The 27,171-nt window shown below is 42.8% G+C and overlaps 1 protein-coding gene across 1 annotated transcript in view; it reads right to left on the bottom strand.

The window, feature by feature from the left end:
* The window catches only part of adamts17 (ADAM metallopeptidase with thrombospondin type 1 motif, 17), a gene marked incomplete at its 5' end in the record, with an annotated part of 89,253 nt that extends 62,611 nt beyond the window's left edge, over positions 1–26,642 (bottom strand). Inside the window, 3 exons of the mRNA XM_079217429.1 lie at positions 10,569–10,728; positions 25,972–26,525; positions 26,585–26,642. Of these exons, the coding sequence (XP_079073555.1) occupies positions 10,569–10,728; positions 25,972–26,525; positions 26,585–26,642 (772 nt within the window). The remainder of the gene's footprint in view (positions 1–10,568; positions 10,729–25,971; positions 26,526–26,584) is intronic.
* Between the last annotated feature and the right edge of the window lie 529 nt (positions 26,643–27,171).

The following is a 27,171-nucleotide window of genomic DNA, read 5'->3' as shown; positions in this document are numbered from 1 at the left end:
TTTGATGAATGTAAAAAAAAAATATTATATATATATATATATATATATATATATATATATATATATATATATATATATATATATATATATATATATATATATATATACACACACACACAGTCCGTCCGTCAGCTGCAATAGTGTGAGTGACGTGGCTCCAACATTCTAGTCGCACCGTCAAGTCCACGTTCTCTGTTGACCTCTGCCCTCTTCTTCTTCCCCGAACAGCGGCGACTAGTGGTCATAACTAATAACTGTAATGAAGTATACATCATACAATTTCACTCTTACGTTAGCTTGATTAGTGATGTTATGATGAAGCCAGGACTCTGTCAACGTCTCTGATCTCCCGTTGCTGGATCAGTCTGAGTTTTCTTTCATCTATTTATATTTTCCAGGGAGCAGGCTGGGTAGTGCAAGAACCTGAGGGCCGTGCTCTTGGGCTCTCGTCCCCATTTCCCGTGGTCCATCACAGCGCTTCTGATGGCGTTTCGTTTCAGTGGCCAGAGGATTTTGTACTTTCTTTTCCCATGTTGATAAGTGTATTTTGATCAAGAATGTAGCAACGTCTGTGGGAGCTACCGGCCGCTACATCTGCATGCTCTGCCAGAGCAAAACAAATGAATACAAAAGGGCATCTGAAAATGGTTTTGCAACAATACAGTATTCACTGTATTAATACTAATATAGACAGGTATCATCACTGTATTAATACAAATATAGACAGTTATCATCACTGTATTAATACCAAAACAGTTATCACTGTATTACTACTAATATAGACAGTTATCATCACTGTATTACTACTAATAAAGACAGTTATCATCACTGTATTAATACTAATAAAGACACAGTAATCATCACTGTACTAATACTAATAAAGACAGTTATCAACACTGTATTAATACTAATAAAGACAGTAATCATCACTGTATTAATACTAATAAAGACAGTTATCACTTTATTAATGCCAATAAAGACAGTTATCATCACTGTATTAATACTAATCAAGAAAGTTATCACTTTATTAATACTAATAAAGACAGTTATCATCACTGTATTAATACTAATTAATGCTGCTCGCAGCTGTGACTGGGCCCTCGCTTCAAGCACGTCGGAACATGCTTGACACGTGACTGGGCCTTCGCTTCAAACATGTCGGAACGTTCGCCTGCCAGGCGGATGTTCGAGGCCGGGAGAGCCGGCGGCCCGCCGGCGGCCCCGACGTGCTTGAAGCGAGGGCCCAGTCACAGCTGCGAGCAGCTTTAATTAATATATATATATATATATACACACACATACATACACACATATATACACATAATACATATATATACACATATGTGTATATATAGACTGAGATAGAGATATATAGACATCTATATATATATACACATATATATATATATACACACACACATACATACACACATATATACACATAATACATACATACACATATGTGTATGTATATACACACATATATGTGTATGTGTATATACATACATTATATATGTGTATATACATACATTATATACATGTATGTATATACACATATATATATATATATATATATATATATATATACACACACATATATATATATATATACACACATATATATATATATATATATATATATATATATATGTATATTATATATATGTATATAGATGTTATATGTATATATATATTTTTATTTGTAAATGTATATACAGATACAAATACGTATCAAAAGTGATGAAAAGCTTGATGTTTCATGGAACGCCGTGGAAGTGGTGTGGTGACTGTTTCATATGGTTCTTGATCATACAAGCCTCGAAGGGCTTTACAATCTGTACACATAACATCCCTGTCCAGGGACCTCATCACATCGGATCAGGAAAAACTCCCCTAAATAAAGATGGTAAAAACCCTTTCACAGTGAACAAAGGGAAGAAACCTGAGGGAGAGCAACAGAGGAGGATCCCTCTTCTCAGATGGACAGAAGCAATAGATGTCATGTGACCAGAATGAATAACTTAACGGAGTTCCAGCACGTTACATGAATATGACAGAAAGTATTAATATCATGAGTAGTAGGCATGGTCCACGATCCATGAAGCAGAAAGAGGTAGAGAGGACGGGCATCAGCAGGGCCGCCATTGTAGGAGGCAGGACTGGCTCTAGGCACAGCCACAATCCATAGAAACTTGAGGCGAGGAAGCACAGAGGCTCCCGAAGAAGAAGAAAAAGGAAAAAAAGCAAGCTGTTGTAACTCAACTGTACTGTACGGTTTAGAGCATGGTCCCAAGAGAGTTATTTTGAAGTGTATATGTGGTACATACGCCTATCAAATATTGTACATCTATGTTGAACGTACTGCAAGCGCTGCTTTGTTGAATTTAGTTGAATTTACCCTTAAGAAGTTAATGAGTCCTTTTCTTTTGAACACAATGAGATACAAACAAGCTTTTGATATATTTTCATGAAATTGAACCATTAATGATCCACAGAGAATTTTGTACAAATTGAACCCAGCGTTTAGGAAGATTTGGGAATAAAATAGTTTTTCACAAAATTAAAAATAGTTGAAATTCTAAGTCGGCGGAGTTTAATACGACCACGTACTTTTTTGTAGAGGAGACACAACCGGACATGTGTGCCAAATTGCAGGTCAATTAGTGATAAGGTTCAAAAACTGTGGGCTTTCACAACTCACAGGTTGTCAAAAAAAAACAGGGGGCACTATCTGACTTCCTGTACGGTTTAGAGCATGGTCCCAAGAGAGTTATTTCTAAGTTTACATGTGTTACATATTCCTAGCAAGTTTCATACATGTTGGTGAACCGTAGCGCTGGGGCTGCTTAATTGAATATTTGTAGGTTGCGCTATCGAGCCAAAGTGCCATTTTGAGTCATTCAAATCACATCTGGTAACTACATCTTTGCCTTTAATTGTGTGTGCCAAGTTTAGTTACGTGTCGAGCATGCCTAGTCCCTCAAAAGTGACTTTGTTATTGACCGCGAAGGATGGGTCGCCATGGCAACAGCGTTTCACGAAACATCAAAATCTTTGGGCGCTGGTGTCATGAAAATCGTATGTTTGTATAGAAGTAATTTGATGTCGATCTGACTGGCCTACAAAGTGAAGCAAGCAAAAGTATCGAAATATTTACTTCCTGTTGCCATTAGGTGGCGCTATGACTCTAACAAAAAATTAGACTGCACATGTCTTCAGGCCTGGAGGCTGATCAAACATGTGAAACCTGGAAGGGATCTTATAATGTGGAGTCGAGTTACATCGGTTTATTCGGTCATGGCGAAGGATCAAACTTCTGCGATGGACCGACGCTACGCCGTTCAACGGATCCTTACAATCTTCAAGGTGATGCATTATCAATGTCTTAAGTCTCTTCCGACGCATTTTGAGAGGGATCTGAATAATCTGTGAGGAGCATGGTGTACAAGTAGAAAACATGTAACTTCCTGTTGCCTTTAGGTGGCGCTATGACTAGGATTAAAAATGATCATATGGATGTCTTCAGGGTCAAGAGGTCATGGCATATGAGAACTATGGAGTACATTCCATCATGTACGGCCGAGTTAAAACAACTTCCATTTTCATGGAAAATGGTGTCTCTTTGCCGCTGCTCTGCACTCACATAGTTCGATATTTTGAAAATCCTGAAATAACTTTTCCCTGCAAAGGTCTCAACATCATATTGCCCGAATGTGAAATCAGTCGTGTGTAATCTCTAGGAGGAGTTCGTCAGAATACAACGCCTGAAAACAAGGAAAATGCCAAAATTGAGCTGTTCACTGCAGCGCCCTCTAGTGTTTGAATATTATGAAACAATTTGGGTACGTTAAGGGACACGATGTTGACATATGCTAAACAGTTTGTGAAGATAGGCCAAGTAATTTGGAAGTTATGTGTATTGACATTTTGAGCCACGCCCCTAAGAGGTTAATTGGTTAATAACTTCTGAACGCAATGAGATATCAACAAAGTGGGAGATATCCTTTGATCACATTGAGCCAATGATGATCCACACAAAATTTCGAAAGAAATGGGCCAAGCGTTTAGGAGGAATGGGCCAAAATGTGTTTTTTACAAAATTCAAAATGGCGGAAAATCTAATTAGGCGCATTTTAATTTCACGGATGAGTTTTTTGTAGAGCAGTCCCACCCGGACATGTGTGCAAAATTTCAAGTCAATCGGCCATAGTTGGCAAAAAGCGTGGGCTTTCAGCCTAAAGGGGGCGCTATAGAGACATTTTCTCAGACTTTTGGTCGACACCCAAATTATATTAAAATTTTCGCCGAGTCGGATGTGCAAATTTTGAAGAATGTAGGTTTATCCCAAGCACCTCTTTTCCCTGCTCATAGGTCGGGAATAAGAATAATAATAATACTTAGCATTTCAATAGGTTCTCGACTCTCGAGTGCTCGGGCCCTAATAAAGACAGTTATCATCACTGTATTAATGCTAATAAAGACAGTTATCTTCACTGTATTAATGCTAATAAAGACAGTTATCACTGTATTAATACTAATAAAGACAGGTATCATCACTGTATTAATACTAATAAAAACAGGCATCATCACTGTATTAATACAAATAAAGAAAGTCATCACTGTATTAATACTAATAAAGAAAGTCATCACTGTATTAACACTAATAAAGACAGTTAGCACTGTATTAATACTAATACAGACAGTTATCACTGTATTAATGCTAAAAAAGACAGTTATCATCACTGTATTAATGCTAATAAAGAAAGTTATCATCACTGTATTAATGCTAATAAAGACAGGTATCATCACTGTATTAATGCTAATAAAGAAAGTTATCATCACTGTATTAATGCTAATAAAGACAGGTATCATCACTGTATTAATACTAATAAAGACAGTTATCACTGTATTAATACTAATAAAGAAAGTTATCACTGTATCAATACTAATACAGACAGTTATCATCACTGTATAAATGCTAATACAGACAGTTATTACTGTATTAATGCTAATAAAGACAGGTATAATCACTTTATTAATACGAATAAAGAAAGTTATCACTGTATTAATACTAATAAAGACAGTTATCACTGTATTAATGCTAATACAGACAATTATTACTGTATTAATGCTAATAAAGAAAATTATCATCACTGCATTAATGCTAATAAAGACAGTTATCATCACTGTATTAATGCTAATAAAGACAGTTATCATCACTGTATTAATACTAATAAAAACAGTTATCATCACTGTATTAATACTAATAAAAACAGTTATCATCACTGTATAAATGCTAATACAGACAGTTATTACTGTATTAATGCTAATAAAGACAGGTATAATCACTTTATTAATACGAATAAAGACAGTCATCACTGTATTCATACTAATAATGAAAGTCATCACTGTATTAATACTAATAAAAACAGTTATTATCACTGTATTAATGCTAATAAAGAAAAGTATCATCACTGCATTAATGCTAATAAAGAAAATTATCATCACTGTATTAATGCTAATAAAGACAGTTATCATCACTGTATTAATGCTCATAAAGAAAGTTATCACTGTATTAATGCTAATAAAGACAGTTATCATCACTGTATTAATGCTAATAAAGACAGTTATCATCACTGTATTAATACTCATAAAGAAAGTTATCATCACTGTATTAATGCTAATACAGACAGTTATCACTGTATTAATGCTAATACAGACAGTTATCACTGTATTAATACTAATAAAGACAGGCATCATCACTGTATTAATAATAATAAAGACAGGTATCACTGTATTAATACTAATATTGACAGTTGTCACTGTATTAATACTAATAAAGAAAGTTATCATCACTGTATTAATGCTGATACAGACAGTTATCACTGTATTAATGCTAATAAAGACAGTTATCACTGTATTAATGCTAATAAAGACAGTTATCATCACTGTATTAATGCTAATAAAGAAAGTCAGCACTGTATTAATACTAATAAAGACAGTTATCATCACTGTATTAATGCTAATAAAGACAGTTATCACTGCATTAATATTAATAAAGACAGTCATCACTGTATTTATACTAATAAAGACAGTTATCACTGTATTAATGCTAATAAAGAAAGTTATCATCACTGTATTAATGCTAATACAGACAGTTATCACTGTATTAATGCTAATAAAGACAGGCATCATCACTGTATTAATACTAATAAAGACAGGCATCATCACTGTATTAATAATAATAAAGACAGGCATCACTGTATTAATACTAATATTGACAGTTGTCACTGTATTAATACTAATAAAGAAAGTTATCATCACTGTATTAATGCTGATACAGACAGTTATCACTGTATTAATACTAATAAAGACAGTTATCATCACTGTATTAATGCTAATAAAGAAAGTCATCACTGTATTAATACTAATAAAGACAGTTATCATCACTGTATTAATGCTAATAAAGACAGTTATCACTGCATTAATATTAATAAAGACAGTCATCACTGTATTAATACTAATAAAGACAGTTATCACTGTATTAATGCTAATAAAGACAGTAATCATAACTGTATTAATGCTAATAAAGAAAGTCATCATAACTGTATTAATGCTAATAAAGACAGTTATCATCACTGTATTAATGCTAATAAAGACAGTTATCACTGCATTAATATTAATAAAGACAGTCATCACTGTATTAATACTAATAAAGACAGTTATCACTGTATTAATGCTAATAAATACAGTAATCATAACTGTATTAATGCTAATAAAGAAAGTCATCATAACTGTATTAATGCTAATAAAGAAAGTCATCATAACTGTATTAATGCCAAGACAGAGCAGAATAAGAGCTTTGGGATGGCCGTCAATATGGGGACGCAGCACAACTGCTGCCATGTGGTGCATTCAGTGTGCTTGAGGCAGACAGCTGTGGTTTTGCTGCTTCTTTTTCAATCCCAATTAGTTTAGTTTATTTACTGGATCCCCATTAGCTAACGCATTAGCGGCCGCTAAACTTCCTGGAGTCCACAGAAAGGACAAAATACATACAAAAACAAGCAAAACATAACGTGAAACAAATAAAGACAGTTATCATCACTGTATTAATACTAATAAAGACATTTATCATCACTATATTTATACTAATAAAGAAAGTTATCATCACTGTATTAATACTAATAAATAGTTATCATCACTGTATTAATGCTAATAAAGACAGTTATCATCACTGTATTAATACTAATAAAGACAGTTATCATCACTGTATTATTACTAATACAGACAGTTATCACTCTATTAATACTAATAAAGAAAGTCATCATCACTGTATTAATACTAATAAAGACAGTTATCACTGTAGTAATACTAATAAAGACAGTTATCATCACTGTTTTAATGCTAATACAGACAGTTATCATCACTGTATCAATGCTAATAAAGACAGTTATCACTGTATTAATGCTAATAAAGACAGTTATCATCACTGTATTAATGCTAATAAAGACAGTTATCACTGTATTAATACTAATAAAGACAGTTATCATCACTATTAATGCTAATAAAGACAGTTATCATCACTGTATTAATGCTAATAAAGACAGTTATCACTGTATTAATGCTAATAAAGACAGTTATCACTGTATTAATACTAATAAAGAAAGTTATCACTGTATCAATACTAATAAAGACAATTATCATCACTGTATTAATGCTAATAAAGACAGTTATCATAACTGTATTAATGCTAATAAAGAAAGTTATCATCACTGTATTAATACTAATAAAGACAGTTATCATCACTGTATTATTACTAATACAGACAGTTATCATCACTGTATTAATACTAATAAAGACAGTTATCATCACTGTATTATTACTAATACAGACAGTTATCATCACTGTATTAATACTAATAAATAGTTATCATCACTGTATTAATGCTAATAAAGACAGGTATCACTGTATTAATACTAATAAAGAAAGTCATCATCACTGTATTAATACTAATAAAGACAGTTATCATCACTGTATTAATGCTAATAAAGACAGTTATCACTGTATTAATGCTAATAAAGACAGTCATCATCACTGTATTAATGCTAATAAAGACAGTTATCACTGTATTAATGCTAATAAAGACAGTTATCATCACTGTATTAATGCTAAAAAGACAGTTATCATCACTGTATTAATGCTAATAAAGACAGTTATCACTGTATTAATACTAATAAAGAAAGTTATCACTGTATTAACACTAATAAAGAAAGTTATCACTGTATCAATACTAATAAAGACAGTTATCATCACTGTATTAATGCTAATAAAGACAGTTATCATAACTGTATTAATGCTAATAAAGAAAGTTATCATCACTGTATTAATACTAATAAAGAAAGTTATCATCACTGTATTAATGCCAAGAGAGCAGAATAAGAGCTTTGGGATGGCCGTCAATATGGGGACGCAGCACAACTGCAAAAAAAAATGTCTGATGGAGAAATCTGATTTACTTGAAAGTAATTGCAATTTTCTTTATTCTGTTATTTATAAAAGCACAGATGGAGTCACAAAATGAAGTTATTTACAGAAAAAGCTTTAAGTGTTTGTGTCGGTGTCGTCGCCGCCCCCCACCCCTGAAGCTGTAAACCTATGGGAAACACTGTAATGTCTTAGGTGACAGAATGATGAGAGGACAGAAAGATGAGAGGACAGAAAGATGAGGACAGAATGATGAGGGGACAGAAAGATGAGGGGACAGAATGATGAGAGGACAGAATGATGAGAGGACAGAAAGATGAGGGGACAGAATGATGAGAGGACATAATGATGAGAGGACAGAATGATGAGAGGACAGAATGATGAGAGGACATAATGATGAGGACAGAATGATGAGAGGACAGAATGATGAGGACAGAAAGATGAGGACAGAATGATGAGAGGACAGAATGATGAGGACAGAATGATGAGAGGACAGAATGATGAGGACAGAAAGATGAGGACAGAAAGATGAGAGGACAGAAAGATGAGGGGACAGAATGATGAGAGGACAGAATGATGAGGACAGAATGATGAGAGGACAGAATGATGAGGACAGAAAGATGAGGGGACAGAATGATGAGAGGACAGAATGATGAGGACAGAATGATGAGGACAGAATGATGAGGACAGAATGATGAGAGGACAGAATGATGAGAGGACAGAATGATGAGAGGACAGAATGATGAGAGGACAGAATGATGAGGACAGAAAGATGAGAGGACAGAATGATGAGGACAGAATGATGAGGACAGAATGATGAGAGGACAGAATGATGAGAGGACAGAATGATGAGGACAGAATGATGAGGACAGAATGATGAGAGGACAGAAAGATGAGAGGACAGAATGATGAGGACAGAATGATGAGAGGACAGAAAGATGAGAGGACAGAATGATGAGAGGACAGAATGATGAGAGGACAGAATGATGAGGACAAATAAACAAATACACTAAATATATATTATATTATATTGAAACAATTTCATTACAAGTTTTCCGAAATGTGTTTTTGAATATGCAAATACGTATTATATTATTCAATATAAAGACTTTTAGAGAGGGAATTAAGCCTGGAAGGGAACTACTGGACTAAGTCACAGCTCAGCAGGTCCAGGGTTCACGAGGTGTAGACCCTGATCCACGAGGAGAAGGTGACTGCTCACTAATGCTCACTCTGGTAGCTCCTCCCATCAGTGATGGGTGAATGGGTGAATGACAGTGTATACTAAAATTTGTGAACGTGTCCAGGAATATGCAAATGTTAATTAAGAATGTGTGCGTGTACACTGGTGGTCTTTTGGACTCTTCAGTTCATGTTGTTTGCCCTCTGGTGTTCAGCAGAGAGTGCAGACGGCTCTGCTCGTGCTCAGAGCTCTCGCCCGTCTGCAGAGGCTCAGTGATTCCTTTCACACACTCTAATGTGTGGAAAGTCTTCGTTGGGACTTTGTTGATCCGATATTCACAGCATGTGGTGCCCACAATGCACAGCAGGTGGAACCCACAATGCACAGCAGGTGGAACCCTTAGTTTGGGTCTTCTCACGGATCTTGAGGAGTTGTAGCATTTACTCACCTACAAATAAGCTGAACACACACACTGAACTCCTACGTTTACAACTGTCCCGCCAATTTAGAAAGAGCAACTAAATCCACAAGGGGATTCCTCTTATTCACGCACAGCAAGAGGACTGATTGAAAGTGTACGAGTTATTAAAAGAAGCAACATTATTAACATTCCGATATTGGACCCCACACTAGACTATACATCACGATTCATTGGGAGACACTGAGCAGTTCTAGTCAGACATTCAACAGCCCCATACAGCCAGAAGGAAATGATCCTTTGATCCATGACCAGTCTTCTACCACTGGGACGTTTCAGCTGTGATATCGGCCGTCAAAACAGGCTCCTTCAAACAAATAGTCCACTATTTGGGATCCCCCTAGTATCAGCAAACCTTTCAGTCAATGTAACCATATTCAAATACTCTGTGCCATCCAGTCCCACCGGCCGTGTCCTCACCTCGTACAGCTCTGCAGTCGGCCTCTGGAGCAGAGCTAGTCTGGGCACAGCGTCGGCGTCGCAGCAGTCGATGTTTTAGTCCCGAGAACGACTGGGAGGGAACATGTTCCCCCACTGGCTGAATGAATAGACGGTCCTCCCCGATCTGGATGAGGCCGGTCTGTGCACGAAACAGAGACATGTACAACATGAACGTGGGACTATTCTTATAAGGAGACTGGTTTACAGTAAAGAAACGTACAATTTGAATAGCTAAGCATCTGGTGAATAGAGTGTTTAATGGTATCAGAACCAGCTGTTACATAGTAAAGAGCCCCAGCGCCCCCAAAACTGGGGGCTGAACTCGTCAACGGGAGGTCTTCTTCTCTCCAAGTCCTCGTACTCCCATGAATCGATAGCAAAGCCTTACAGGAGCATACACGTCCATTTTACAGGTTTATAACACAATTCAAACATAAATATGAACATAAACCATAAATATGACTTGAGGACTCGAAAGTGACTTGAGAGAGCTCCCCAAGTTATGGAAATATCAATGTTCATATCCCTAGCTTGATGCCACACATGATTAGTGCACCTACAGAATCCACCGTCAGACAAAGCCTCAGCAAGATATCAACCACATTGCAGCCAAAAAACTGAAATATGACTTATGGATAAACGATACTTGCTTGGTCTGTATTGTACTTACTTAAGCAATAAGGTACAAGAGGCAGTACTGTATCGTCAATAATGTACTGTTCAAGGGTTTTGTTAGGCCCGACGTGCAGCGATTTACTGACCAGGCCGGTTGGAAGCAGGGTGGAGGAAGACACGATGTAAAGAAGTGCTCTCGCTGCTTCTGTCCGTCTTTTCTCCGTCATTTTTCTCCTCCATGATGTTTAGAGAACTTGCCTCGCGTCGGGAAATTACCGACGTAATTATCTCTCACTGGAAATGATCACGATTTTGTGATCCAACCCTTTTCATTCCTCATCTTAGTTTTCGGTTTCATGCCCTCGCTCCCCGCTAACTAGTCTCTCTCAGAGCATTATCTGCTCTGCTCTCCTGGTGGTGATTAACAACGTTTGACTGTACAGCAGGAACAGGGACCACAAAGACATTATTCACCGCTGACATTCTCATCAAGTCATTCCGCCCAAAATATCAAAGTTCACACAAATGTTTGGTAACTGTCAAGCTTGAAATGACAACTAACGGTCGCGCAATTTAAATCTAGCTGTTATTTTAGGTGCACTGATATGGAACGCTCTAAATGTAAACAGGCTGTACAGTACTTTATGGCTGAATAAAGTACACCCCGTGACTCACTCTCAACCAATCAGAATGCTTGATTTGATCTAACCGTATTATAATTATGGATAAACGATACTTGCTTGGTATGTTTTGGTGCATCTGCTTGAGCAGAGCCCCTCTGTTGTGGAACCAGAGGCGTTCAAGGTCCAGGAAAAAAGTTAGGGCACGTTGTGGGCGACTGTGGCTCAGTGGTGAGCAGGGTCGTCCTTCAATCAGATGATCGGCGGTTCGATCCCTGGCTACGCCAGCCCTTGTTGATGTGTCCTTGAGCAAGACACTTAACCCTAAATTGCTCCCGTAGCTGCGCCTGCGGTGTATGAATGGTTGACAATCTGATGTGGCACCTTGCATGGTGCTCCTATCATCAGTGGGTGAATGGGTGAATGATGTCATGTAGTGTCAAAGCGCTTTGAGTGGTCGGAAGACTAGAAAAGCGCTATACAAGTATGGGTCCATTTACCATTGTCTCTCAGCGGACCTAAACCTACAGTTCACGAAATGTGCACTAAATTAATTACTAAAAATATGTGACTTCACTTCAAAGTCAAACTTTGCAGCGATGATGTGCATAATTGAGAGAAAATACATCCTGGGAGTTTTTTTTCTTTCGTTCCATCATCAATCAATACACCAGTAACACACATACTGCTATATGAACCTCTTGCACCACATTTTGTAATGTTACAGCCTTATTCCAAAATGGATTAAATTAATTGTTTTCCTCAACATTCTACACTCAACACCCATAATGACAAAGTGAAAAAAGTTTTGGGGAAATTTTTGCAAATCTATTAAAAATAAAGAACGAAAATATAACATGTTCATAAGTATTCACAGCCTTTGCTTAATACTTGGTATTGAGCAACCTTTGGCAGCGAAGGCTCTTCTCCCCGATCGCTCAGTTTGGCCGGGCGGACAACTCTAGGAAGAGTCCTGGTGGTTCCAAACTTCTTCCATGTACGGATGATGGAGGCCACTGTGTCTCGGAGGTCTACAGACTATTCCTTGGACTTCATGGCTTTGTGCTCTGACATGCACTGTCAACTCTGGGACCTGATATAGACAGGTGTGTGCCTTTCTAAATCATGTCCAATCAACTGGATTTAGCACAAGTGGACTCCAATCAAGTTGTAGAAACATCTCCAGGATGAACAGCGGAAACAGGATGCACCTGAGCTCAATTTTTGAGTGTCATGGCAAAGGCTGTGAATACTTATGTAGGCCTACATGTTATATTTTCGTTCTTTATTTTTAATAGATTTGCAAAAATTTCCCCAAAAACTTTTTTTACTTTGTCATTATGGAGTGTTGTGTGAAGAATGTTGAGAAAAAAAATAATTTAATCCATTTTGGAATAAGGCTGTAACATAACAAAATGTGGTAAAAGTTAAGCGCTGTGAATACTTTCCGGATGCACTGTAACTGGTATCACAAGTGTTTTCTGTATATTATACCTTTTGAAATTATTCAAATAGCCCTTGTGGTTGAGGAGATAATTTGTTTTTAGTATGGGTATGCAAACCATTCGCAATTTTTGAGAAAAATGACTGGGGCTTAACTGGGGCTAAATAATGTCCATAACTTTTTTCTTTTTTACAATCCCTAATGAACTAAACAGTTATTCTGCACACAACCAGTACATAACAACTTTTCCATCTCAATTCCCAAAACATATAGTATATAATAAGTATTTAATTTGACAAAAGGTGGAAGATTGGGAGCATTTGATTGCCTATCAGCGGCTCTCATCGTGGCGCAGGCGGTAATAGTGCTAACGGCGCTAACCTTACAAACTCCTGAGAAAGTGCTGACAGAGCTAACACTGTTCACCTAAGGAAAAGTCACGTTTCCATGGCGACGTTGTCTGTTGGAACAAAATAGTACCTCCGCTTGAGAGCAGTGCAGAGCTATGAGCTAACATGCTAAAGGCACGCGGTGAACAAAGCAAGGAGAAGCTGCTCGGGTTACATTACTCTACATCTTTCCATCCAGCGGCTTTATGCTGACGTAATGATGTTCAGAATGTTAAATACAGCTCCATGTAATGGTCCTCTGCCCAGCTACCTACAGAGACCAGCAGAAGGTGCAGGGCTACGTTCATGGACCGATATATGATAGACAATGTGCCAGTAGTTGAGTGCCTTAAGAAACGACAGACATATTAGAGCAGAGGACAAGCGAATATTATCATATAAATGAATTGTAGCTAGTATAATAACATTAACAAAAGTTTCTCACAGTACTGAATTTAACGTGAGAGATGAAATCCAACTCTTCCAGCCAGGGAAGGTAGGGGAGATAAACCAGCTAAGATCTTTCAACCACAGTCTACGGTAGTGCTGTACCTCTCTCCAACTAACGCTGTTGACTAGTGTCATGTGACCGTGTTTGTGACGCTGTAGAAAGGCTTTAATCCATCCTCCGGACCACATGCTACCAGCGCGTGAGCTCTGAGGCTCAGCCGTGAGCGGAATGTCTGCAAGCGTTGGAACGGCCTGAGCTGCTGCTCTCTTTCATGGCATACCACAGCGCTCTAGTCAGAGCAGTCAGAGCTGCTCTGTATAGTCCTGCTGCTCTCTTTCATGGCGTACCACAGCGCTCTAGTCAGAGCAGTCAGAGCTGCTCTGCATAGTCCTGCTGCTCTCTTTCATGGCGTACCACAGCGCTCTAGTCAGAGCAGCCAGAGCTGCTCTGCATAGTCCTGCTGCTCTGCCATTGCTGCTGTGCAGACCTCACAAACATGCACTAGGAGTGCAGACTGGTTGTTAGCGCTTGACTCTACTTCAACATCACAGATGATCGAACTTGATTGATAGAATTTTTTCGTTCTGCTTTTGCTGGTGCCTTGATTTAAAAAAAAAAAAACAGAGCTTTTCTGGACCGCTTTGAGGAAGCATCCAGGGTTTAAACATTGGCAGCACATTTTATTTAAGCCCAAAGTACATTTTCCACATGAAATGCCTTTAATAACCTCTAGATCTTGCTGCATGGTTCCATTCAAAATCAACAAGACCTGACTATCAAATATAGCAATTATGTTGTGCACGGTAGAGCAGGAATAGCATGTCTGACACTCCAACAACAAACTTGTCTTAAAGAGGTTATTCAATGACCTTTTAAATTCCACTCAATCCCCATATGCAAGCAACTGTTTTAATGTATTAATTAGATGGGGACAGAGCCGGTATCGGTATAAAAGACTGCAGACGGTATCCATGGTCCTAAGGCAGGTTAACGCAAATAGAAAGCTTTAAAGTGACAATATACAGATAGAAAATCATAATACACAAGTAGAAAAGACTGAATACAATGTGCAACATGTCAAGTTAAAGCTGTTGTTTGAGATGGGTCTTTAAAGTGGAATATGTAATCCTATCCCTTATTGTAAGAGGTGAGCCATTCCAATATTGACGTCCCTCTGCTGACGGGTTCATGTGGTCCGATGAGACCCCTCTAGTGGTGGTCCTGGGGCCAAGGCCCTGGTCAGCTCTGTTTAATCAATTCATTTAAATGAGGTGGTGCAAACATACTTGAAATGTAAATAATGGATTATATTGTGAGATGCCAGTGTGTCCACTAGGTTTACAGCTTCAGGGGGGAGTCTCACGGAGAGGCAAGCTGCAGCGTAGCCTGTTAAAACGGCGTAACGTAAACATTTACCCAAAACTACATGCATTTCGCCATGTATTTATTAATTACTTAGTTTTATGTCGGTGTACTTTTGTAATTTGTGAAGTTATTGAAATCAAAGAATTTATCTTTCTAATATAATGGTAGGGGAAACATTGGATGCCAATAATACCTTTTTTTTAACACCAATGCCTTCTGTAACTTGGCTTATTGCATACAGTATATGAAGGCAGACAACTCTTTATAAATACATGTCACAAGTGTCATTACTTTATCACCGTAAAGGCTAGAACATTTATCAAAAGGTTATTGAAATCCCCAAAAGACATTTGGAAATTTTCCAATCACCAAAGTTGTAACGTTGCACAATATTCACAGTACCAAGGTTTTGATTTGGGTCATGGTTCGGTACATTTCTGCTATAATAGGGAAAACAAATGAATAACTTTTTTTTGTTCATTTATTTTGAAAATAGTTAACGTTCCACATTTCTCCTTGGGCCTTGATTCTTACTTTAAAGTAAAATGAAGAACTATAACTGGTCAAAGAAATGAGGACATGACATTTGACCTTGTTTGGACTGCGGTGAGATCTGATTTATTGAGAACTGAGGCTTGCCTCAATAGGATTAAAAACATCTTAATAGCTCTGGAAGATCCCTCCATCCCTCTTATTCAATTCAATTCAGTTTATTTTATATAGCCCAACATCACAAATACAAGTTTGTCTCTGAGGGCTTTACAATCTGTAACATTACATCCCTGTCCCGGGAGCTCAGATGGAAAAACCTCGGGAAAAACTCAGGAAAAACTCCCCCGATAAAGATAGTAAAAACCCTTTCACAGGAAAAAAAGGGGAAGAAACCTGAGGGAGAGCAACAGAGGAGGATCCCTCTCCCCGGATGGACAGAAGCAATAGATGTTATGTCTCTTATCCGGGGTCGGGTCGCGGTGGCAGCAGGTCCAGCAGGCCGACCCAGGCTTCCCTCTCACCCGCAACACTTTCCAGCTCATTCTGGGACCCCGAGGCGTTCCAAGGCCAGCCGGGAGATATAATCCCTCCAGCGTGTCCTGGGTCTTCCCCGGGGTCTCCTACCAGTTGGACGTGCCTGGAAAACCTCTAATGGGAGGCGTCCAGGAGGCATCCTGACTAGATGCTGAACCACCTCAGCTGACTCCTTTAGACACGAAGGAGCAGCGGCTCGACTCCAAGCTCCTCCTGATGTCTGATCTCCTTACTCTATCTCTAAGGCTGAGCTCTGGGAGATGGAACTCTTAAATGTGACACATATGTTGCTGGACATTGTAATTTGTCTAATTGAACATACACATTGTAGATTGTAGAGTTTCTCAATGGATTTACATCATCTATAAGGGCAATCTCTGATCAGATACCTGTCAGCAGGACAGCATCTTTTTTTTGTACCCTGCTGAACCAGAGTTGGTTCCAATATTGTCAACAGTCAAAGAATGTGCTATTCCGTTTGTCTGGCGATGGCTCTTAACATCTGCGTCAGGCTGAGGGAAAGGTTGCCTGTCCGTTGTGGTACATGAGGGAGCGTCAGTGCCTCTATCCATCCTGTTCCCTCCACCGCAGTCACAGCTGCTGGATGCACTAATACAACCAAATGTATCCACTGCCAACCCATCGCTCTGCTGATACAAATATGAGAACAATTTAAGAGTAACCGTCCAGTAGAAGAGCGTGTTGTTTCCACTGATTGATGTTGGTTAACATTATAGAAAGAACCCTACCGAGAACTAACAGATGGTTCTTCTGTTGGTTATTGTGTCATTTGACTTGTTGCCAGAAGACAATGATAGAGACGCGAGTGAGAAGAGGAGAATACCGGTGTTGTCACAGTGTCTTGTGTTGGAGTACAGAGAGCGTAGCTTATTGTTATTGAAAAACATGATGTCATGACTGAATATTTTGCTGATTTTGACAATGTGGCTGTGGCGCAAGATTTCTGAAACCAGACTTCTCTAAGCGAGACAGCAAAGTACCTTTTCACACACACACACACACACACACACACACACACACACGTGGACAGGGTATCACAGGGCTCTACGAGCCTGCAGCACTACGAGCCTGCAGCTGAGGGCAAATGGCTGATTAGAGCTGTGGTGGACAAGAGGCTGGGGAAGCCGGCCAGACGCCCCCGAGACACACACGACCCCGAGGGCCAGCCAGCCAGACGACCCGCCAGACGACCCCCAGGGCCAGCCAGCCAGACGACCCCGAGGGCCAGACGACCCGAGACAGACACGACCCCGAGGGCCAGCCAGCCAGACGACCCGCCAGATGACCCCCAGGGCCAGCCAGCCAGACGACCCCGAGGGCCAGCCAGACGCCCCGCCAGACGACCTGAGACAGACACGACCCCGAGGGCCAGCCAGACGACCCCGAGGGCCAGCCAGACGACCCCAAGGCCAGCCAGACGACCCGAGACAGACACGACCCCGAGGGCCAGCCAGACGACCCCGAGGGCCAGCCAGCCAGACGACCCCGAGGGCCAGCCAGACGCCCCGCCAGACGACCTGAGACAGACACGACCCCGAGGGCCAGCCAGACGACCCCGAGGGCCAGCCAGCCAGACGACCCCGAGGGCCAGCCAGACGCCCCGCCAGACGACCTGAGACAGACACGACCCCGAGGGCCAGCCAGACGACCCGAGGGCCAGCCAGACGACCCCAAGGCCAGCCAGACGACCTGAGACAGACACGACCCCGAGGGCCAGCCAGACGACCCCAAGGCCAGCCAGACGACCCCAAGGCCAGCCAGACGACCCCAAGGCCAGCCAGACGACCCGAGACAGACACGACCCCGAGGGCCAGCCAGACGACCCCAAGGCCAGCCAGACGACCCGAGACAGACACGACCCCGAGGGCCAGCCAGACGACCCCAAGGCCAGCCAGACGACCCCAAGGCCAGCCAGACGACCCGAGACAGACACGACCCCGAGGGCCAGCCAGACGACCCCGAGGGCCGGCCAGCCAGACGACCCCGAGGGCCAGCCAGCCAGACGACCCCGAGGGCCAGCCAGACGCCCCGCCAGACGACCTGAGACAGACACGACCCCGAGGGCCAGCCAGACGACCCCGAGGGCCAGCCAGCCAGACGACCCCGAGGGCCAGCCAGACGCCCCGCCAGACGACCTGAGACAGACACGACCCCGAGGGCCAGCCAGACGACCCCGAGGGCCAGCCAGACGACCCCAAGGCCAGCCAGACGACCTGAGACAGACACGACCCCGAGGGCCAGCCAGACGACCCCAAGGCCAGCCAGACGACCCCAAGGCCAGCCAGACGACCCGAGACAGACACGACCCCGAGGGCCAGCCAGACGACCCCAAGGCCAGCTAGCAAAGTACAATCCACCGTTTGTTTTTCTAGCGTGTTTGCTAGTGTCTTGGTAGCTGACCTTTCTGTGCGATTGCTATTGTGATATGTTGATCACTACTGTTGAATAGTGTCGCTTCCTCACTTTGAGGAAGTAGGTTGAAGTTGTTGTTTTGCTTATGGTTAACAAATCCCTTTTGGTTTCTTCATCCGTTGCCTGAGAGTCTTCCTCCCGGGTTACTTCCTGTTCGTGCGGCTGACCTGCTCTGTGATGATAGAGATCCACTCGTATAAAAGCTCCACCTACTGTCCAATCAGAGCTTGGTTCATCAATCATTAGATAACATTAAACAACAATTACAAATGTAATTCATAATCCAGATGAAAAGTAACAGTTTGACCGACACATGCAGAAAGACCAGCTGGTAATATGCATCGCCAACTGTGTGAATGTGTAAAGGAACAGATTTATAATGATGTGATGAGAGATCTGACTATACATGCGTGCATCCTATTAAATTAATGTGTAGCAGATGGCAAACACAGCAATGTGTTAGTCTCATTCTTTCAGCTGGAGCTCAAGCACTAAGAAACAGACTTGGGATCACTTAAAAAATAAAAACTGTCTGAGTTCTCTCATCATATATTCTCTTGTGTTGGGGTCGGTCTCAGTCAGACTGGATGTATTGCCTCGCGTTACTTTGCTCTGGTTATATTATGAATCTATTCATTTAAACACATGAGGTTATGATAGCTGTCCTTCTTGCATTTGTCAGTATAAACTGTTACTTTCCATTTTGTGTTTACTTTCTTCTGTTCTAAAATACTTCACTCTGCTCACAGGAGACTTGGGATTGATCAAATGCTGTAAACCCTTTGTGAGGCCCTGTTAGCTCCAAAGGAGGGACACCACCTCCAAAACATGACGTGAGAGAGCTGGAAGACATCTGGGGCGCCGCATCTTCATGACAGCAGTGTGTGCTGTAAATACTGATCACACTCCTGAAGACCAAACACACAGATGGCAGACTGAGAATGCGATCTTCACACACACTTTGCATCAGAGCGTTGTCCAAACGCCACAGATAGCGTGGCCCTCCAAAGCGTGGCCCTCCATAGCTCAGAGGGGACCTCAGACGCTCTTTAGCCCAACCAGAAGGTCCGGCTCTGCTGCTGAACAGCCTACAGACTGGCCGTCTGGATGCAGCGTCGGAAATACACGAGGGCAAAAGGCAAAACTGCCCCTGAGAAATATAAGTTTGCCCCTGATATCACTAGGAGAGGGGCAAAAAATGCCCCCAAAATTTCCGCTAATAATTATGATAATTTAATGAACTCGTCAAAAACATCGCAGCCTATAAGACCCGGTCCAGTTGCCATAGAATGTTTTAGATTTTGGGCTTGACTGATGTTGCGTGTGCGGAGTTCGGCTTTCGGCAAAAAGCCAAGGTTTGGCAATTCGCGCATGCAGCAGAATTATTTTTGGTACAAGACACAAGCACGTTGCTCGTTTCTAGTGAACCCGGAGCAGTAGAGCTACTCTGTGCTCCAACAGTAGAGCTACTCCTGCATCTTCACCCTGGGAGCGTTTCAAAGACGCTCTGCTTTTCACGCCACACATTGTTCCACTCTGTGGTATATTGGATCGAGCACTCTGTGCTCGATTGGTTTGGTCTGTCACTATTATGTGTTCGGCAATGGTTGGTGTATGCAGTTGTTGGATTCGCCCGCCAGTAAAGGATTGGACTTGTACCGCATCCTCGTCTCTGTGCATTTGTATCTAATGGTGATTTAGATAACCCACGAGTAGTAGACTACAACAGTGTACTAACTACACAAGTAGCATGAAGCTACAACATGGTGTCAGAAGACGGAGTTACGGAATAATTCGAGGACGGTATTTTACAAGCTAGTGTAGTGTTTTTTAAGCTTAGTTTGTCACATGTGACTTGCACATCTATATAAAATGAGTTGTTTGTGTGTAAATTACAATGCATGAAATATGATAATTAATAAGGGATATTATTATGAGGGATTTGTAATTGTATGTATTTATTTCCGCCCCCAACGGCAGGGCCAGAAATATGTTTAGAAAAGTAATAAAACATTAAACCAACAGGAAGGACCCAGTCCCGCGAATGAGTTGAAAACAAACTGGTGCGCGAGCGCTCGGTCTCTTTCAACTCTGCTCAGCGGACTGTTTGGACCGGTGTCCTGAAGTGCGCCGTGGATTTTAAAAAAGGCCCGTGCGGTAGCATAAGCTGTCTATCATTTTTTATTAAATATACTTATACTATAACTTTTTGGATTCCAGACCTCATTTCCCACCACCTCCCAGGATCTGAACATATTTCTCACACTAGCTTAAAAAAAAAAAAAAAAAAGTGCTAGCACGTGCGAACATGGAGCAGTTCAAGCCGCCACCACCGCTGATACTTACCGGGAATATAGCTGAAAACTGGAGAAGATGGGAACAACGTTTCCAGCTGTATATGACCGCTTCAGGTGCGTTGGATAAAGATGAGACGGTTAAAATAGCCATTCTGCTCCACACTGTCGGCGAGGAGGCGCTGGAAGTGTACAACACACTCACCATCATCCCAGAGGGAGATGACCAAACGATGGAGGAAGTTCTCCAAGCCTTCACGGACTACTGCAGCCCTCGAAAGAACGTGGTTTTCGAACGCCATCAATTCTGGTCACACGCGATGTCAGCAGGAATATCGGTGGACAGATTCATCACAGAGCTACGCCAGAAGAGCAAAGACTGTGAGTTTGGCAGGAATGAAGACGACATGATTAGGGTTAAATTAGTGTTTAGCATAAACGATATTCGTCTGAAGGAGAGACTGTTGCGTGATAATGCGCTTACATTGCGCAGAGCCATGGACACATGCAGATCAGCAGAGCTTGTTAAGTCACAAATACAAGCGATGCAGACGTCACAGGTTGTCCAAGACACCTCAGTAGATGCTTTAAGGAAAGCAACAGGGCAAACGCGCAGGGGCAGCTGGAACAAGAGGAAAACAAATAGCAAGTGGCATGAAACAACAACTGTCTGCCATAAATGTGGAAACAAGCATGAGCCCCGTCAATGCCCAGCTTATGGTGCAGTGTGCCACAAATGTGGTAAGAACAACCATTTTTCTAAGGTATGTAAAGCTGGCACTGAGAAAAGCAGCAACTACAAGAAAAAGACAATAAATAATTTGGAGAGTGAAGTTGACTCCTTATACATAGGCATGATTGGAAAATACAAAAAGAAAGCAGCCCACCAAGCTAAAGGCACTGTATGGCATGAAACAGCCACAGTCAGAGGCGTAGCAATTCATTTCAAGTTGGACACAGGCGCCGATGCAAACGTGCTTCCCATGCACATGTACCGGCAGTTACCAGGTCCCATTCAGCTACGGCCCACAGCGACTGTCCTAATTGCATTTGGTGGAGCCCGCTTACCCACAGATGGTGTTGCATCTCTAGAATGCAGGACGGCCAAACATAAAGCTATGCTGGACTTTCATGTGTCAAGCCGAGCCGACAAGCCAATTCTGGGCGGATATGCATGTGAGAAGAGTTGAGGCACTCATAGCGAGATCCCCGCAACCAGCAAAAGCTCCAGCTACCAAAGAAGAGATGCTACAGAAGTATGCAGAGGTCTTCACAGGATTGGGCGAGTTCCCCGGTGTTCATCACATACATATCGATCCCAGCGTCACGCCTGTGATTCATGCTTGCCGAAATGTGCCCCTCTCCATCATGGACACACTGAGAGAGACACTCAAAGACATACGGAACAGAAAAGTGATAACCCCTGTCAATGAACCGACAGAATGGGTGAACAGTCTTGTTGCCACAAAGAAAAAGAACGGCGCGCTGAGGTAAATGGTAGGTATGCCACTTCTCAGTCGAAAAAGAGGGATGTGGTATATTGGATTGGTTTGGTCTGTCACTATTATGTGTTCAGCAATGGTTGGTGTATGCAGTTGTTGGATTCACCCGCCAGTAAAGGATTGGACTTGTACCGCATCCTCGTCTCTGTGCATTTGTATCTAACGGTGATTCAGATAACCCACGAGTAGTAGACTATAACAGTGTACTAACTACACAAGTAGCATAAAGCTACAACACACTCTCTGACCGCTGGTGTGAGTGCTCAGCGCTCACCTGTGTGTGTGTGTGTGTGTGTGTGTGTGTGTGTGTGTCTGAGTGTCAGTGCGTTACTCCGCCGTGTGCGATACGGAGAGCAGTGAAGAGTTGTAAACGTGACCACAGAGACAGGAATGCCATGCCGCCGTGTAGATAAGACCAATAACATGAAGCTGTTTAGTTTGTTTAATAACAGAACAAGGTTCTTTGGGAAAGGGAACCTTAAATTACTTCCGTTGTGATTAGGGCTGAACGATTAATCGTATTTGCGATAATATCGCGATATGATAAAACAAGATTTTCTAACCGCAACGTGAGCGATTACAACGTCATCATGTGACGAGAGCGAAAGAGCGGAGAACTCGGCTGCATCAACTTTTCATGTGGTTCGTTAACCTGTTGCGCAATGGCCTCTGGCTCCACGGGACAGTCAGAAACTGACACAGCTGAGACTTTAGTCTGGAAGAGGAACAGCACGTCGGTGGTGTGGAACCACCGACGTGCTGTTCTGGTTTCAAACAAGAAGATGCTGCGCAGCGTCCGGTGACGTGCAGAGCACGCCGCTCCTGCTGCTACTTCACGGGGGAACACTACAAACTTGTTCCAGCACTTAACAAAACACCACAAATCAGCGTATGACAGATGTGTGGCCAAGATGCAGAGCACCAGTGCGCCAGACAAGCCAAATACCTCAAGACGGGGATCACTGACCGAAATGTTTGAAAGCGTCAATCCATATGAACGTAATTCACAACGACACGGGGAAATCACTCGGGCAATAACCGAGTTCATAGCCAAAGATGTGATGCCTCTCAGCCCGGTGACCAAGCCTGGGTCCATGGCATTGATCAAAACGCTTATAAACGGTACAGGATACCCCCGTACACATTTCAGTCAGACTGCCATACCGGAGCTGTACAGAAAGTGCAAAGAGAAAGTCGCCACGGAGCTTAAAACGGTGAACTGTTTTCACTACTGATCTGTGGTCAAGCCGCACAGCTGAGCCTTACCACAGTCTGACAGTCCATTTTATTGACGGAGGTTTCAACCTCGGAGCTCGCTGCCTACAAACTACCTACTTCCCAGACAACCACAGGGGAAAATATTGCAGCCGGCCTGAGAGAGGGGCTTGCCAGCTGGGATCTCAACGAGGAGAAACACGTCTGCACCACGACAGACAAGGCGTCAGACATGGTGCTGGCTGCACGGCGCAGTGAAGGGACGAGGCTCCAGTGTTTTGGGCACAGATTACATCTTGCCATTGGTAAATGATCATTTCGCTGTGTGTGTGTGTGTATCTAATATACTATTATTTTTTTTAAATTGTATATTAAATCGCAATTGCAATATTGGGGGGAGGGGGGAATCGCAATTAGATTATTTTCCCAAATCGTTCAGCCCTAGTTGTGATCTGGCACCATAGAAAGGATGTAAGGGGGGCGGAGGGTGCCCCCCCCCTAATATAATGGTAGGGGAAACACTGTGAGTCTAAATAAGTATATTTATTATTTGCCCCCTAAAAAAATATGTAAATGTCCAACCCTGTCTGGATGGATCTGGTTTGACCTCTAAAAGTAGACTGTCCCCGTTATAGTCTCTCTCAGTGGCTTTAAGGAGAACGGTCTTATTCCACACATTACATGACGAGGCCAAGTAGACGTCTCACATCACCCCATCCTCAGGTCTCCTATAGACGTCTCACATCACCCCATCCTCAGGTCTCTGATAGACGTCTCACATCACCCCATCCTCAGGTCTCTTATAGACGTCTCACATCACCCCATCCTCAGGTCTCTTATGGTCTCACATCACCCCATCCTCAGGTCTCTGATAGATGTCTCACATCACCCCATCCTCAGGTCTCTTCACTGGATCCCCGTAGAGCAGAGCATCCACTTTAGATCCTCGCCCTCACATACAGAGCACTACACGGCCAGACTCCATATGTGGCTGAACTGCTTCACCCTTATTCTACAGCCCTTATTCTACAGCCCGCAGCCTCAGGTCCAGCCTCAGGTGCAGCCTCAGGTGCAGCCTCAGGTGCAGCCTCAGGTGCAGCCTCAGGTCCAGCCTCAGGTGCAGCCTCAGGTGCAGCCTCAGGTCCAGCCTCAGGTGCAGCCTCAGGTCCAGCCTCAGGTCCAGCCTCAGGTCCAGCCTCAGGTCCAGCCTCAGGTCCAGCCTCAGGTCCAGCCAGCTGAACCTCCTGTCCGTCCCTCAGACTCTCCTTAAGACCCGAGGTGACGAGCCTTTGAGGAAGTAGCTCCTAAGTTGTGGAGTGCTCTGCCTGCTCCTCTACGGTTTGCTGATTCAGTGATGTCTTTTAGAAAACCCAAGACAGACCTGTTTACGCTGGCGTTAGTTTACATACCTGATGACCTGCTTTTTATCTGTTTTTATTTATTTATTTTCATTATTTGTTTTATTGTGTTTTTTACTGATCTTTTCATGTGTATTTTACTGTGTCTCTTAACTGTTGACATGTTTTGGCTCCGTTATTGTCAATCTGGTTTTAACATGTTTTTTCTGACTCCTGTACAGCACTTTGTGACCTTTGTCTGTGAAAAGTGATTATATAATTATTATATTATATAAATACACTTTACTTACATTAACAAGTCATAACACTTTACTAAGTGTTACTTAGGAAATTAAAGTACAGTGTGTGTGTGTGTGTGTGTGTGTGTGTGTGTGTGTGTGTGTGTGTGTGTGTGTAGTGTTTATGAAGTGTGTGAAGTGTAGATAAACAGAAACGTGTATAGTGATTAATCTACAGAGGATCTGGCAAGAGGAGACTTATTGATGAGTGCTGTTGTTACCATGAAGCATCCAGGACCTCATGGAGGTCATGAACGCATCACCAGTGGAGGTCTGGACATGAACGCATCACCAGAGAAGGTCTGGACGTGAACGCATCACCAGAGGAGGTCTGGACATGAACGCATCACCAGAGGAGGTCTGGACATCAAAGCATCACCAGTGGAACTCACCAGGCCGCCGCACGTGCTCAGCGACGCCACGGAGCCCGCGTGGTTGAGGGCGGAGCCGGAGTAGAAGCAGCGCCGCTGATTGGACAAGCGGCTCACCGCGACGCGCTGGTCCCCACGCCGCTCTTCCACCACGAAGTCCCCCGAGACGAACGAGCTGTCCCTCGTCAGGTTCAGGTACAGGCTCCTTCCGAACGCCGGCAGTGACAGCAGGATGCGGTCCGGGCCGGAGCCGTCCAGGGAGCGCTGCCCGCGGCGCCGCAGGGGGCCGGAGGACAGGTGCGCCTCCCGACCCCACAGCAGCCGGGGAACCACTTCGTCCGTCTCCAACTCAGCCCGGGCTGTGGGGGAGGGAGACTTTCCATCAAACAGCAGAAAAAGCCTCCTGACTAGCTGCGAGCGGGCTGGCTGAGCTCGGGTCCCGGGCACCCCGGCAGCCCGTGCGCCTCCGTGCCGCGCGGAGGCGCACGGGCTGCCGGGGTGCCCGGGACCCGTGGCACCGCCACAGGCCAACAGCTCCAGGGAGCCGACGAGACCAACTGTGAGCTGGCCTGTGTCTGAGACAGGCGGAGCCTACACACACACACTACACGCATACATCGAAGTCACTACTCACCACTCAGTCCGATGCAAAGAAGAGAGAGGAGCGCGTGAGGAACGCGGCTGCTGAGCATGGTGACGCAGCAGGGAGAGCCTGAGGCGGCAGGAGACTGACCGGAGGAGGAGGAAGAGGAGGAGGAGGAGGAGGCTCCGAATGTTGGACAACTTTCCCTCATTCAGATTGGACTCCAGAGCAGGACACGCCTCCCAGCCAGAGCCCTTTAAAGAGCGGGTCACGGGACTCCGAGAGCTTCTATAACAGATGAACAAAGGTGTGTGTGTGTGTGTGTGTGTGTGTGTGTGTGTGTGTGTGTGTGTGTGTGTGTGTGTGTGTGTGTGTGTGTGTGTGTGTGTGTGTGTGTGTGTGTGTGTGTGTGTGTGCGTGTGTGCGTGTGTGTTGTCACCAGACAGGAAGTGCCACTCCACTTGGTGTGAATATATGTCATTCCCTCCAGCTGTGTGGAACATCTGCTTTAGGTTTGAGGGAATCAAAGCCTTCTGTCGTCACATTGCATTCCAGCACATTGCATTCTTCTTGAAGGTTCTGTTCCTGCAGGACCTGTACAGTAAACTGTTGTGCTGGCAGCAAAGCACACTGTTAAC

Source organism: Taurulus bubalis (genome assembly GCF_910589615.1).
Source record: "Taurulus bubalis genome assembly, chromosome: 4".
Classification (NCBI taxonomy): Eukaryota; Metazoa; Chordata; class Actinopteri; order Perciformes; family Cottidae; genus Taurulus; species Taurulus bubalis.
This window is presented reverse-complemented; position numbering and strand designations above follow the sequence as displayed.